Source organism: Aquarana catesbeiana, linkage group LG13, assembly GCF_042186555.1.
Source record: "Aquarana catesbeiana isolate 2022-GZ linkage group LG13, ASM4218655v1, whole genome shotgun sequence".
Taxonomy (NCBI): Eukaryota; Metazoa; Chordata; class Amphibia; order Anura; family Ranidae; genus Aquarana; species Aquarana catesbeiana.
In genome coordinates, this window is record NC_133336.1 from 97,593,159 (window position 1) to 97,606,727 (window position 13,569).

The 13,569-nt window shown below is 43.6% G+C and overlaps 1 protein-coding gene across 1 annotated transcript in view; it reads left to right on the forward strand.

The window, feature by feature from the left end:
* The first annotated feature begins 9,169 nt into the window (after window positions 1-9,169).
* GALNT16 (polypeptide N-acetylgalactosaminyltransferase 16) overlaps window positions 9,170-13,569 on the forward strand; it is a 231,194-nt gene continuing 226,794 nt past the window's right edge. The window contains exon 1 of the mRNA XM_073610151.1: window positions 9,170-9,664. Coding sequence (XP_073466252.1) covers window positions 9,485-9,664 — 180 coding nt within the window. The 5' untranslated portion in view covers window positions 9,170-9,484. The remainder of the gene's footprint in view (window positions 9,665-13,569) is intronic.

A 13,569-nucleotide genomic window follows, 5' to 3' on the forward strand; every position in this document is an offset into this window, starting at 1 on the left:
AAAAACAGAAGCAACTCTCCTGCCAACATAAATCTTATTAATCCCTTTGATCTTGATGTGCCCATGGCCTAGCTGAGATAATTTTGCACTGAATGCACACATCCAAAAGAGAAATGAGCTTTAAAGACAGCTCCAGCCTAATTAGAAATATCTATTGAAAATTGGTGAATATAAACAAGTAACGCTTATATTTTTAGCATCTAGGGGGTATCTATGATGCAAACATAACACCCTCACAAACCTTGAACTTGTGCCCACCCGCTCTACTATGGCGTACTGATTAATAGCTTGTGACGGTTTAGGGAAGAGAAAGCTCCCATTGCATTATGGGTATTGAGTTCTTTCTTTTATTTTTCAAAGCAGCTCAGTTATTACGTGCAGAAGAGGAAAGGCCACAAACAAGCGCTAATAATTTCTGTACTTGTGACTGGCAGATCATTAAATCATATGCTTTTAACTCAGAGCACAAAGGTGAAATATAAGCACCTAACACGAATATCATTCATATTCCATAATGCTGACTTGCATAGTGCAATCGTTTTAACACATTGCACAATCACCACCAGCTAAACTAGACAAAATTCTGCTAGGGCAGATTACTCATCATATGACTTCATGTCACTGAGTCGTAGACAATGTTTGAATCTCACCACAGAGAGCAGATGATCTGTAATTGTAGAAAATATGCTACACAGTCTCCATTCACATTTTTACATGCTCAGCAAGGTTTTGTGAATTGTTTTTAATGTGTATCACAGATGCATGTCATCTGCCATAGGAAAAAATGCCATAGACAGCAGAATGAACATTAGCAGTAGGGGTAATGTTCTTTTTCTTTTTATATGTACTAGTACTGGTCATGAATTGAAAAATAACAAACACATAATAATTGCACACTGCTGGCCATACACTAGTAGAATTATGTTTGAAATTTCTCATTTAGAGAATATTTATTTGGTTTTCTAATGTTAGGTGGGGTGAAATAAAGGTTTGTATTTGACTGCAGTGATGAGAAAATTCAAAGGATCTCACTCTATTAGGACTCTCCATAATCAAGGACGTTTTAGAATTGAAATATTACAATAAGTTTACACTTATGTTGCATTGTTAGTCTGGTTGAAAAAAGACACAAGTCCATCAACTTCAACCAAAAGAAAAAAAAAAAAGAAAAAACACACACACACAAATATAAAATCTCCATATACACAATCCTATGCCCACAGTTGATCCAAAGAAAGGCAAAAAGAACAAAAACAAAACAATAAAACATGATCCATTTTGCTCCAGTGTGGGAAATAATTCCTTCCTGATTCCCCAGAAGGCAATCCCCTGATTCAACTACCCTTGGTGTTGTTACCTGTGATGACCTTAAAGTAAATAACTCTACACCAAGTTCACTATTTGGACCCCTTATGTATTTATACATGTTGATCATATCCCCCTTAATCTCCTCTTCTCAAGAGAGAATAAATTCAATTTCTCTAAACTTTCCTCATAGCTGAGCTCCTCCATGCATCTTATCAGTTTGTTGCCCTTCTCTGCACTTTCTCCAGTTCCCTGATATCCTTTTTCTATATGCAAACAATGTGCAGCGCTTTAACAAGGTAATATAACAATGACAAATCTGTATGATACAGCTCAATAATCATAATAATGTGGAAGGTTGTGACTGAGAGCAAAAGTCCATATAAACTTAAAAAGGAAAGTTCTTTCAATGTACAGTTGACAGTAGCACTATCAGCTCACCAGAAGTAGCAGATATTAACGCATAGCAAAACATCTATCCATAAGGTGCATAAGGACATCCCCACACGTGAGCCTTCACCCAAACGATGCACTCACCAGATAAAAGAAATGAATAAGCATCAATTGGTAGTTAGGACTCAATCCTCTTCGGAAAATGCCATAGGTTGGGGGATAGTATCCAAAACACCGCACTAGGTAAAAAAGCTCACCAACCAGGAGCCCAAGAAAATGTATATAGTGCAGTATTTATTGACTTTAAAATTAAATTTGCAGCAGTATTAGAACACGCTAAAACTTTACTTTATGTTCTTAGATTGTAAGCTCTAAGGAGCAGGGCCCTCTGATTCCTACTGTATCAAATTGTATTGTACTTGTACTGTCTACCCTCAAGTTGTAAAGCGCTACGTAAACTGTTGGCGCTATATAAATACTGTATAATAATAATAATAATAATGTACTACTGTCAACAGGGCCGGCGCTTAACTATTTTGTACCCTAGGCAAGACTAACAAAGGTGGGGGGGTGCAGCGGTGTCGTTAGTCTTGCCTAGGGCCACTTGGGTAACTACAACAGGATCAGAGAGAGCAGACGCTGACCCACTGGGACAACAGCTATGTTCAGAGACGTAGCGCCCGCCTGCTCCGCTGACCTGGCGCCCGCCTCCTCCGCCTCCCCAGCTGTGCCCGCCTCCTCCGCTGACCTTGTGCCCACCTCCTTCACCACCCCAGCTGTGCCTGACTCCTCCTCTGACCTCGTGCCATCCTCCTCCGTCTCCCCAGCTGTGCCCACCTCCCTCACTGACCTCGTGCCTGCCTCCTCCACTGTCACCCTTCTCGCAGGCTGAGCTGCTGCTGACCTCCTCTGTAGCAGCTGCGACAGATGTCCTCCATGGCTGCTGCTTTCTCTGCAAAGTCAGTCAGCACCCCAGCCCTGTGCAGGGCCCCTCGTGTTCCCCGGCCAGGCTAATGGGGAAGTCAGCGGCCGTAGCTGCACCCCTAGGCAGCAGTGCGCCCTAGGCAACTGCCTAGTTTGCCTAGCGGGAGTGCCTGCCCAGACTGTCAACTGTATATTTGAAGAACTTGCCTTTATATGGACTTTTGCTCTCAATCACAACCTTCCACATTAATATGGTTATTGGGCTATATTATAAAGATTTTTCATTGTTTGAATATACTGATTACAAAGATTACCTTGGGTGCTAGCTGCTGATGTAGGTGGAGCGGTCAATATATATATAGCTGTTTCAAATACCTTTTTTGTGAATTGGTGCCCAAAACTGAACTGCATATTCCAGATGAGGTCTTACTAATGATTTGTACAATTAGAAATGTTGGAATTTGTAAGGCAAAGTGACAGTTTCCCTGTGAAGAGGACTTGAACTTTTCTTATTTGTTTTCAGTCAAATATACCATTAAAAACTTTACACAGAAGCAGACACCCCTGGGTAATGAGATACCTACAAATACACATAACTAATGTGTTTGGAGCTAAATCACAGAATACAAATATATACTAAATTTTTGCTTTAAGTAATGGAAGTAGTGGAAATGAGAAGGCCTGGTGCTTATTTAATATCCTATTTGAATGCATTACATAGAGTTTCTGCCCTTGCTGCTTTTGGAGAATATCTTTCACAACAGTGAATCATTTCAACATAAATTATGAGGTAAAACGATGAAAAGAGGTTTTCCCTCTACAGCCAAAAATATTATTTATTTATTCAGTTCTGCAACTCCATACAGATTGGTATGTAACAAATTATGCTGTTCCATCACACTTGAAGGATGCTGGGTCACATTCCTTTTTAGAAGTTATGAACTATTTTCCTCTAAAAGCTCAATGACAGCTCCATTTTTACCTCATGAATGCATATTTTATGTCTTTTTAAGGAGACTCCAATGAGCAGTGATGCCTCTAATTCTTACTGCAAAGGTAGTCCACCAGGGGCATTGCTAGACCTTGACACCAGGTTTCGAGATATGGAGATGATACATTCTATGCATTATAAAGTTTTGGAACATTGTACAATTTATCTACTTCTCAATCCAACTATTATTTATTTTTTCATCATAAGGTGACATTACAGTACTTTGTTCAGTTAAAAATATTTATATTAGTTTTGGATTTGATCCATAGCGGTCATCGTGGTATCCTACCAGCTCTTCGACAATTTAAATCAGGGTACCAAGAGGTGCCCCGGGTCTATAAGGACCCTAGAAATTCCCCTGTAGGCCACATGTGGGGAGGTGCAGCATAGTGCAGTGGCAGAAAACACTCAGAGTCCAGGTTCAGAATACAAAACTGTATTAAAATTGAACTCTGGCAATATACAACAAGCTTGGCGGAAAGGAAACCTGTCCGGGAGCACTCACAGAGTATAACAGCAATGAGTAGTAGCAGAAGGTCTCAGGTGCGCCGACATTGTCTGTCTTGAGGGGCGGAATGTGGCCTGGCCAGTCCGTAGCCAAGGGAGGAAGCTTCCAGGTAGGATGGAGTGTCCCTGCACTTTCCCTACTCGCCAGGAACCTCTCCCTGACACTAAGCAATGTTGCTGATAGACGAGTGACCTGTCCCTACTCTAGTCACGTGCAAAATGCATGACAAACCGGGGAGCAAGGGTCATAAATAGACTCTGCCTGACCCAAGATGGCCACCAAAGTCACATGGGGTGCCAGCACCCAATCGGATGCTGCCTCTCTGTGACCAAAGAAACCATAGAGGAACTAGGCAGTAGAGAAAATAGACTGCACCTTCCTACACATGGACTGGATGAGAAGTAATCAGCTGATTCCTTCATCCATGATTACAGCAAGGAAGGAGGAATCTCCACAGACGGCTATTGTGTTCAGGCAGCTACAGCACCAGTAGATACAATAGTGCTGCTGCCTGCGTCTAATAGGACATATTCACTGTTTTTCTGATAATTTTCCATGCAGCTCAGTAGGTTTTTAAATTGACTTATGTCAAGTAGATTTTTAAATCGACTTATGTCAAGCTGATTGGAGCTTGCAGGGCCACCATGGCTCAAATTTCAGCTGATTCAACAAGAATTGGCTGAAATTCAAGTCTTCTATGATCAGCTTTGGTCTTCAATCACACAACGGCATGGAGGTTTTGTGGACACTTTACAAAAACATAAACACCCAAAAAATAGAACTTCCGCTTTAAGGGAAGGTGACCCCCTGACATGCCGTGTCATTTTTGGCATGTAATTTTTTTGGGGGGAGTGGAAACCCTCTTATTAGAGAGTCCCAGCTCCCACTTCCTCCCGGGGCACCGAGGCGCTGGAAGGAAGATCACTTCTCCCCCTCCCTCTCAGCAATCATCTGGGATACGTCACAGGTCCCAGATGATTGTCCAGCCAGTCACAGTGTGCCGCGTGGCTTGCGCATGCGTAGTGCATACCCAGCTGTGAACCCAGCCGGGCGCCCACAGTGACAATGCCGGCGCCACAGAGAGGAGGGGAGACAAGCGGGGCTTCGTTTCTCCGCAACGCTGGACCCTGGGACAGGTAAGTGTTCAACTATTAAAAGTCAGCAGCTGCAGTATTTGTAGCTGCTGACTTTTATTTTTTTTTTTTTTAATCGGAACTCCGCTTTAACATTAATGGTCAAGTAAATGCGGAAAATTCAGAAGGATTTTTTTAAATTTTATTTTATCTTGCCAGCTATGCTTGCCTCAATCCAAATCTGTAAACATACACCCTGAATATGCCTAAAGCCAGCCATAGACGGAGTGAATTTCTTTCTTGCAACCACGGTTTGCATAAAAAGAAAATTGCTAGATTCCTCCATCAACACAGTCAGAGTGTTGATGAAGGAATCCCTCCAATGCAGAAATTTTGTTCTCCCCGTGGGGGGGGGGGGGGGGGGGTTGAGCCACTAGCAATAATCGCATGTAAAATCTGACAGGGTGGATGTACCCAAGTACCCAGCTGAGATTTGAACTGTCTATATCCGGCTTTAGCTTGGTGTAGCACTAGCAGAATTTCAAACACAAATTTGTATGAAAATTCTAAAGAAAATTTGTATGAAAATTCTAAAGAAAATTTGTATGAAAATTCTCAGAACATTTGAATGTCGTTCGAAAGTAGTTCAAAATTTTGTTTGGTTTGAACATTCAATGTTGGAATGAATGAACTTTACCAAATGAAAACCACATACACTGTTTGAAATTTGTCTGTTTAAGAAACATCTTACATCCTGCTCCATGAATTTTCTCATCACTGCAGTCAAAAACAAACGTTAATTTAACCACACTAATGAGTAGAAAAACAAACATAGTTTCTTACAACATTCTTACAATGAAAAATGTTGGAAAATGGAAAGCTCTTCTTTTTAACAAATTTTTGTTCCAAAAGTTGTGCCCCCCCCCAGGTATCAGCGAGTGCATTCACTGATCCATAAGTCAGTTTGATGGGGGAAACTGATGTAAGGGTGCACTTCAATACTGGCAATTGATGTAAGGGGGCATTCTGATAGGGACAATTGATGGGGCACTCTGATGGGGATAACAAATGTAAGGGAGCACTCCGATGGGGACATTTGATGTAAGAGGGCACTCTGGTGGGGATAATTGATGTAAAGGGGGAACTCTACAGGGTGGCAGTTGATGTAAGGGGGGCACTCTGATGGTCGCAATTTATGTAAAAGGGCACTCTGATGCAGGGGGACACTCTGATGAGGACAACTTATGTAAGGGAGCACTCTGATAAGGATAACTGATGTAAGGGAGCACTCTGATAAGGATAACTGATGTAAGGGAGCACTCTGATGAGGATAACTGATGTAAGGGAGCACTCTGATAAGGATAACTGATGTAAGGGAGCACTCTGATGAGGACAACTTATGTAAGGGAGCACTCTGATAAGGATAACTGATGTAAGGGAGCACTCTGATGAGGACAACTTATGTAAGGGAGCACTCTGATAAGGATAACTGATGTAAGGGAGCACTCTGATGAGGATAACTGATGTAAGGGAGCACTCTGATGAGGATAACTGATGTAAGGGAGCACTCTGATAAGGATAACTGATGTAAGGGAGCACTCTGATGAGGATAACTGATGTAAGGGAGCACTCTGATGAGGATAACTGATGTAAGGGAGCACTCTGATGAGGATAACTGATGTAAGGGAGCACTCTGATGAGGATAACTGATGTAAGGGAGCACTCTGATGAGGATAACTGATGTAAGGGAGCACTCTGATAAGGATAACTGATGTAAGGGAGCACTCTGATGAGGACAACTTATGTAAGGGAGCACTCTGATAAGGATAACTGATGTAAGGGAGCACTCTGATGAGGATAACTGATGTAAGGGAGCACTCTGATGAGGACAACTTATGTAAGGGAGCACTCTGATAAGGATAACTGATGTAAGGGAGCACTCTGATGAGGATAACTGATGTAAGGGAGCACTCTGATGAGGATAACTGATGTAAGGGAGCACTCTGATGAGGACAACTTATGTAAGGGAGCACTCTGATAAGGATAACTGATGTAAGGGAGCACTCTGATGAGGATAACTGATGTAAGGGAGCACTCTGATGAGGATAACTGATGTAAGGGAGCACTCTGATGAGGATAACTGATGTAAGGGAGCACTCTGATGAAGATAACTGATGTAAGGGAGCACTCTGATGAGGATAACTGATGTAAGGGAGCACTCTGATGAGGACAACTGATGTAAGGGAGCACTCTGATGAGGATAACTGATGTAAGGGAGCACTCTGATGAGGACAACTGATGTAAGGGAGAACTCTGATGAGGATAACTAATGTAAGGGAGCACTCTGATGAGGATAACTGATGTAAGGGAGCACTCTGATGAGGACAACTGATGTAAGGGAGCACTCTGATGAGGATAACTGATGTAAAGGAGCACTCTGATGAGGATAACTGATGTAAGGGAGCACTCTGATGAGGACAACTGATGTAAGGGAGCACTCTGATGAGGATAACTGATGTAAAGGAGGCACTCTGATGAGGATAACTAATGTAAGGGAGCACTCTGATGAGGATAACTGATGTAAAGGAGCACTCTGATGAGGATAACTGATGTAAGGGAGCACTCTGATGAGGACAACTGATGTAAGGGGGCACTCTGGTGAGGATAACTGATGTAAGGGAGCACTCTGATGAGGATAACTGATGTAAAGGAGCACTCTGATGAGGATAACTGATGTAAGGGAGCACTCTGATGAGGACAACTGATGTAAGGAGGCACCCCATGTAATGAGGGCAACTGATGTAAGGAGGCACTCTGATGAGCATAACTAATGTAAGGGAGCACTCTGATGAGGATAACTAATGTAAGGGAGCACTCTGATGAGGACAGAGTGCCCCCTTACAGAGTCCCCCCTTACATCAGTTGTCCTCATCAGAGTGCTCCCTTACATTAGTTATGCTCAACAGAGTGCCTCCTTACATCAGTTGCCCTCATTACATGGGGTACCTCCTTACATCAGTTGTCCTCATCAGAGTTCTCCCTTACATCAGTTATCCTCACCAGAGTGCCCCCTTATATCAGTTGTCCTCATCAGAGTGCTCCCTTACATTAGTCATCCTCATCAGAGTGCCTCCTTACAGGACAACTGATGTAAGGGAGCACTCTGATGAGGATAACTAATGTAAGGGAGCACTCTGATGAGGACAACTGATGCAAGGGAGCACGCCGATGGGGACAACTGATGTAAGGAGGCACTCTGATGAGGATAAATGATGTAAGGGAGCACTCTGATGAGGACAACTGATGTAAGGAGGCACTCTGATGAGGATAAATGATGTAAGGGAGCACTCTGATGGGGACAACTGATGTAAGGGAGCACTCTGATGAGGACAACTGATGTAAGGGAGCACTCTGATGAGGATAACTGAAGTAAGGGGGCACTCTGATGAGGATAACTGATGTAAGGAGGCACTCTGATGAGGGTAACTGATGGAAGGGGGCATATTCCATGTAGGGGGAAACTCTGATGAGGACTCATGATGTAAAGGGGGACTCTAATAAAGACACCAGATATACAGAAGTGAACAGGGAATACTGGTTTCCTGCATCTCAGATCAGATAGGCTAGATCCAGCTCTGGGTGACACCATGGTATCACCCTTAATTCAAACCTCAATTTTTGTCGAAGGCTAGAAATGTACAAAACTCCACTTCTCTCCAAAAAAACAAAACCTTTAACAACGCAATCTTAAAGCTTTCCAAATGACACCTAAAAGCATCAATAATGTGTTCCAGTGCTATATTTGACTCACAAATGTGTCACATGCATTATTTTTGAATGCCCATGTGAGCGGAACCTAACAGTCTTGAATGGAGCATGTACCAATGGATCCATGCCATACATAGAAGAATACATGTCTGTGTCAATCCTGAAATGACTGTTTAGGAGGGTAGGAAGGCGAGCCCAAGCCTTCCTTTCCATTTGACAGACGTGTGGCTGTAATCTGGGTGGACATTAGGACCCTGAGGAGGATGAACTCTCTCTGCAGGACTGAGCTAAAACAAACAGCTGAGTGAGAGCAGAGAGAGAGAAGGGAGGGAGAGATACAGAGAGAGAGAGAGAGAGAGAGAGGCAAGGCAAGCAATACAGGGGGAGACTGAACCCTGGAAAGAGACAGCTTGAGAGGAGGAGGAAAGCACAGGGCGCACACAGGCGCTGCTAGAATGTAAAAGGAGCAGGCAGCCTCTCGCCTCCCCCCATTCATACAAATCTCTCCATCCTGCCTGCAGCATGAGAAGGATCAGAGCTAATGCCATCGCCATCCTGACTGTAGCCTGGATCCTGGGGACCTTCTACTACCTATGGCAGGACAGCAAGCCCCATCCTGCAACATCCAGCAGATCTCCGGGCAGGAGCCGGCCACCGGTGAGGCAGGAGGTGCACAGAGAGGACAGGACCAGCCCTGAGGCTGTGAGTATCAGCTGTACATTGGGAGGAACCTGCACCTTCTCATCACTCTGAGGGGGAGGGGGTTAGGGACCGGTCCCCTGTGACTGGCGGGGATCCTTTAACAACAATAATCCATTTCAATGGATGAAACAAGAGCGTAAGCAGCTACTCCTTGCAACCATTTAGCATCCTCCTCGCCGTTACCCATAGCAACCATTCTCAGGCTTCCTCTTGTTTCCTTAGAGCATGAAAAGTGAAGCCTGATTGGTTGGAAGATTGGCTCTACTTTTTGCTCGAATGTCTTACAACATCCCCAATCCGCTCGGTTAATAAGTCATCGCTCTTCCTCCGAATAACTTCTCTTTATTTTCAGACTCCCCCAGCCTCAGCTCTCACTTCCAATACATCCTGTCCGAATTACCCATCCTGACAGCCCCATTGATTCTCATCTCGCTCTATTACAGTATGCCATCCGTCATCGGTCCCTTCATTAAAGCAATTTGTGGGAATACGGGACTGTATAAACGTGATCAATTTAGTGCGTGTCATGGGATAATAAATAGGATGGAAAGCTGAATATCAAACAGGAGATTACAGGGAAAGTTTCTGGAAAGACGTGGGATTACTGGTGCGTTGTAAAACGTGACATGCGTTTTTTCAAAGCGCATATTGCGATTTTAGTGGGTCTCTAATGTGTTGTGTTTAGTTGAATTGAACGCAGCACTTAATGTGTTTTGCATGTGTTTTCATCCCTGCTAACCTGGGAAAAAATCGACACGTGACTCAAAAAAAACACACCTAAAAAAAAACACTATGTGCTTTTTGTACATTGACTATGACAGAAGGTGCATTTTTCTGAGCATTTTTCATATAGGGCACCAAAGATGCAGCAAGCAAGACTTGCACACTTTAAAAAAAACGCAACAGATAGATGGAATTTAAAGGGAACTATTTTTCATGCACTTTTTTTGTGCTGGAAAGGTGCATTTTAGCGTGGCAAATGTGTACCAGTGTGTGCTGAGTCTTGGGGTCCTCCCATAGCATACTGCACTTAAAAACTCGAACATGCATTGGTGTGCGTTTAACATGCATTGCGTTGTGTTACGTTGCTTGGCAATGTGCATTAGCAAGCATTCTCATGCCATCCGCTGTAAATGGACAGGTCCTGTCCCTGGAACGGTCACAATACTAACAATTTATTCTTCAGATCTTTACTTTGAGTTGCATTGCATTGAAACGCGTTCATCTGCGTGGTGTTAAAATGCAGACAGGTTGCTTTTTAACACAGTACACTTCGAAGCACAACATTGCAGTGTGAACAAGGCACATAGAAAACCATTGTTTTCCATGTGCCTGCCCTTGCGGTGACCTGTGTTGATCCGGTGTGGAAAATCGCAGGTCACTAGACATCGTGCGAACGAGTCCTAAAACATACACATGTGTAGGGCAAATGAAGAGATAGCATTAGAGTAGAGCATTACACATGCTGTTTTGGGTAATCCATTCACACCTATGTGTCTGTAATTCAGCTGTGATTTATTTATGGTTTTTAAATTGCGTGCCGTAGGGTGTTATAACGTCCTATCATGCAATTCCACACATGCATATTTCTCTTTTATCTTTTGAGTATATTTTTAAGGAACATTTACCAGTCAGCTTGATAGGAACAGCAATTCATGAAAACGCATCAAAACGCACATATGCATTGCCATAGACTGGTAGTCCTCACAACTCTGTAGAAAGAAAAATTGGATAAGGTCATATTTTCCAAATCAAACTGCAAAGCAGAGCAGGGATGTGAACAGCACTTTTTTTGTTTTTTATAACATTAGGACTATGTGCTATGCGTTGTAGTTCATTACAGCACTTGCACTGAAATGATACATTGTCAATCAGCCCGTAAACATCTATGAAGAAAAAGCTACAAGAATTCTAAGAAAAAAAAAACTGATGAGGGAGGTGTGTTTGTAACTGCCATAGGGTCCCCTCTGATTCCAGCTCTTATTTTGTTAGTGCAGGTTAGAAAATGAAAGGTGACATCTGAATGGAAGCTGTAGGCAACACAGACAGTTTCTCCTCCAGTTTTAGGAAAACAGCAATGAATGTATGCAAGCCTATTGCTTACTGAATGTATTAAATTCCATATAACTGAAAACTTTCATACCTATGTAACAATATTATTATTATTATTAATAATATTTTTAATGCATTACTTTTTTTATTATTGTTGTTGTTATTATTGTTGCATGTTTTGTTGGTTGTAACCAGGGCCAGGACAAGGGGTGGGCAGGAGGGACGGCTGACTTGGGCGCAATGGTTTATTGCAGGGATGGAGGCACCCTGACTCTAACCCTAAGGGAGTGGGGGGGGGGGCATAGTTTGGCATCTTTGCCCTTGGCGCTGGATGACCTTATCCCGGCACTGGTTGTACCATATAGCCATGACCAATTTTTTTATAGTTCCTGTGTCTGTCTGCCTATAAAGGTTTGATTAAAAAATAAAAAACATTAAGGGCCTGTGTACACCAGAACATGTTGCGGGAAAGGTGCATTCTGTGCACAATAGCCACTTCACTTTTTAACAAGCTGCCCTTTTGAGACTCGCATCAGTGGCAATTAATTGTTAATGGCACCCTAAATGCATCTCACAAACGCAGCACGTCTTTGGCCACCAAACCGCATGTACCGCAGTACTATATGGTCTGGTGCAGCAAGATGTTGAAAAAGTAGTGCTTGCGCTATTTTTTCCGTGTTTGGTACATTTGGCAGCCCATTGAAATAAATGGTCTACCAAAACTGGAATGTGCGGGACCGCACAGGAACATGTGCATTCCAGTGTGAACTGACCCTACTCTAATCTTTCCAACTTTACAAATGCAATATTTCCATAGTATTGGACCTCATTAAAGAGGAACTTCACATCTCCCTCCCACATTTTTTTTTACCTTTTTCGCTGGTGTTTTACATAAATGACATACTCACCCAACCAGCAAATCCAGTGGCGGTGCCTCCATTAAGGGCGCACGGGCGCCACCCCCTCTGTCACGCCACCCCCCTCTATGAATATTGGATAGATTCATGCATTGCATGAATCTATCCATGGCGGCCACCGCCACCCCCTATTCAATCGTCTGGCCCCTTTTCAGACGCTGGGCACCTGAATTCCAGCGGCGGGGGTGCTTTTTTTAAGCACCTGATTAGAGCCATAGGGTTTAATAGGCTTCAAAAAAGGTGGACTGCGAGCATAAAGCGTTGTGCTTGCAGTCCACCCAGATGTGTTAGCAAAGCAAATGAATATTTGCTTTGCTAACACTGAACCGCTTCTCCGCCAATCAGGGAGTGCGGGTCTAATACCTGTCACCTGATTGGCTGAAGGCACAGGTGCTCCTATTGGAAGCCTAGCAGAACGAGAAGAGATGAATGGAGGACAGAATGGAGGACACAGGAGCTGTCCCACACAGCTCGCCGCCATCACCCGCTACCTGACCCACCACCAAGATGGGGTAAGTGCCGGGCAGATAGCGGGTGGGGGCACAAGTGACAGCATTTGATGGGCACAAGTGGCAGCATTTGATGGGCACAAGTGGCTGCATATAATGGGCAAAAGTGGCGGCATTTGATGGGCACAAGTGGCTGCATATGAAGGGCACAAGTGGCAGTATTTGATGGGCACAAGTGGCTGCATATGATGGGCACAAGTGGCTGTATATGATGGGCACAAGTGGCTGCATATGACAAGCACAAGTGGCTGGAGTTGATGGGCACAAGTGGCTGCATTTGATGGGCACAAGTGGCTGCATATGATGGGCACAAGTGGCGGTATTTGATGGGTACAAGTGGCTGCATATGATGGGCACAAGTGGCTGCATATGATGGGCACAAGTGGCTGCAGTTGATGGGCACAAGTGGCTGCAGTTGATGGGCACA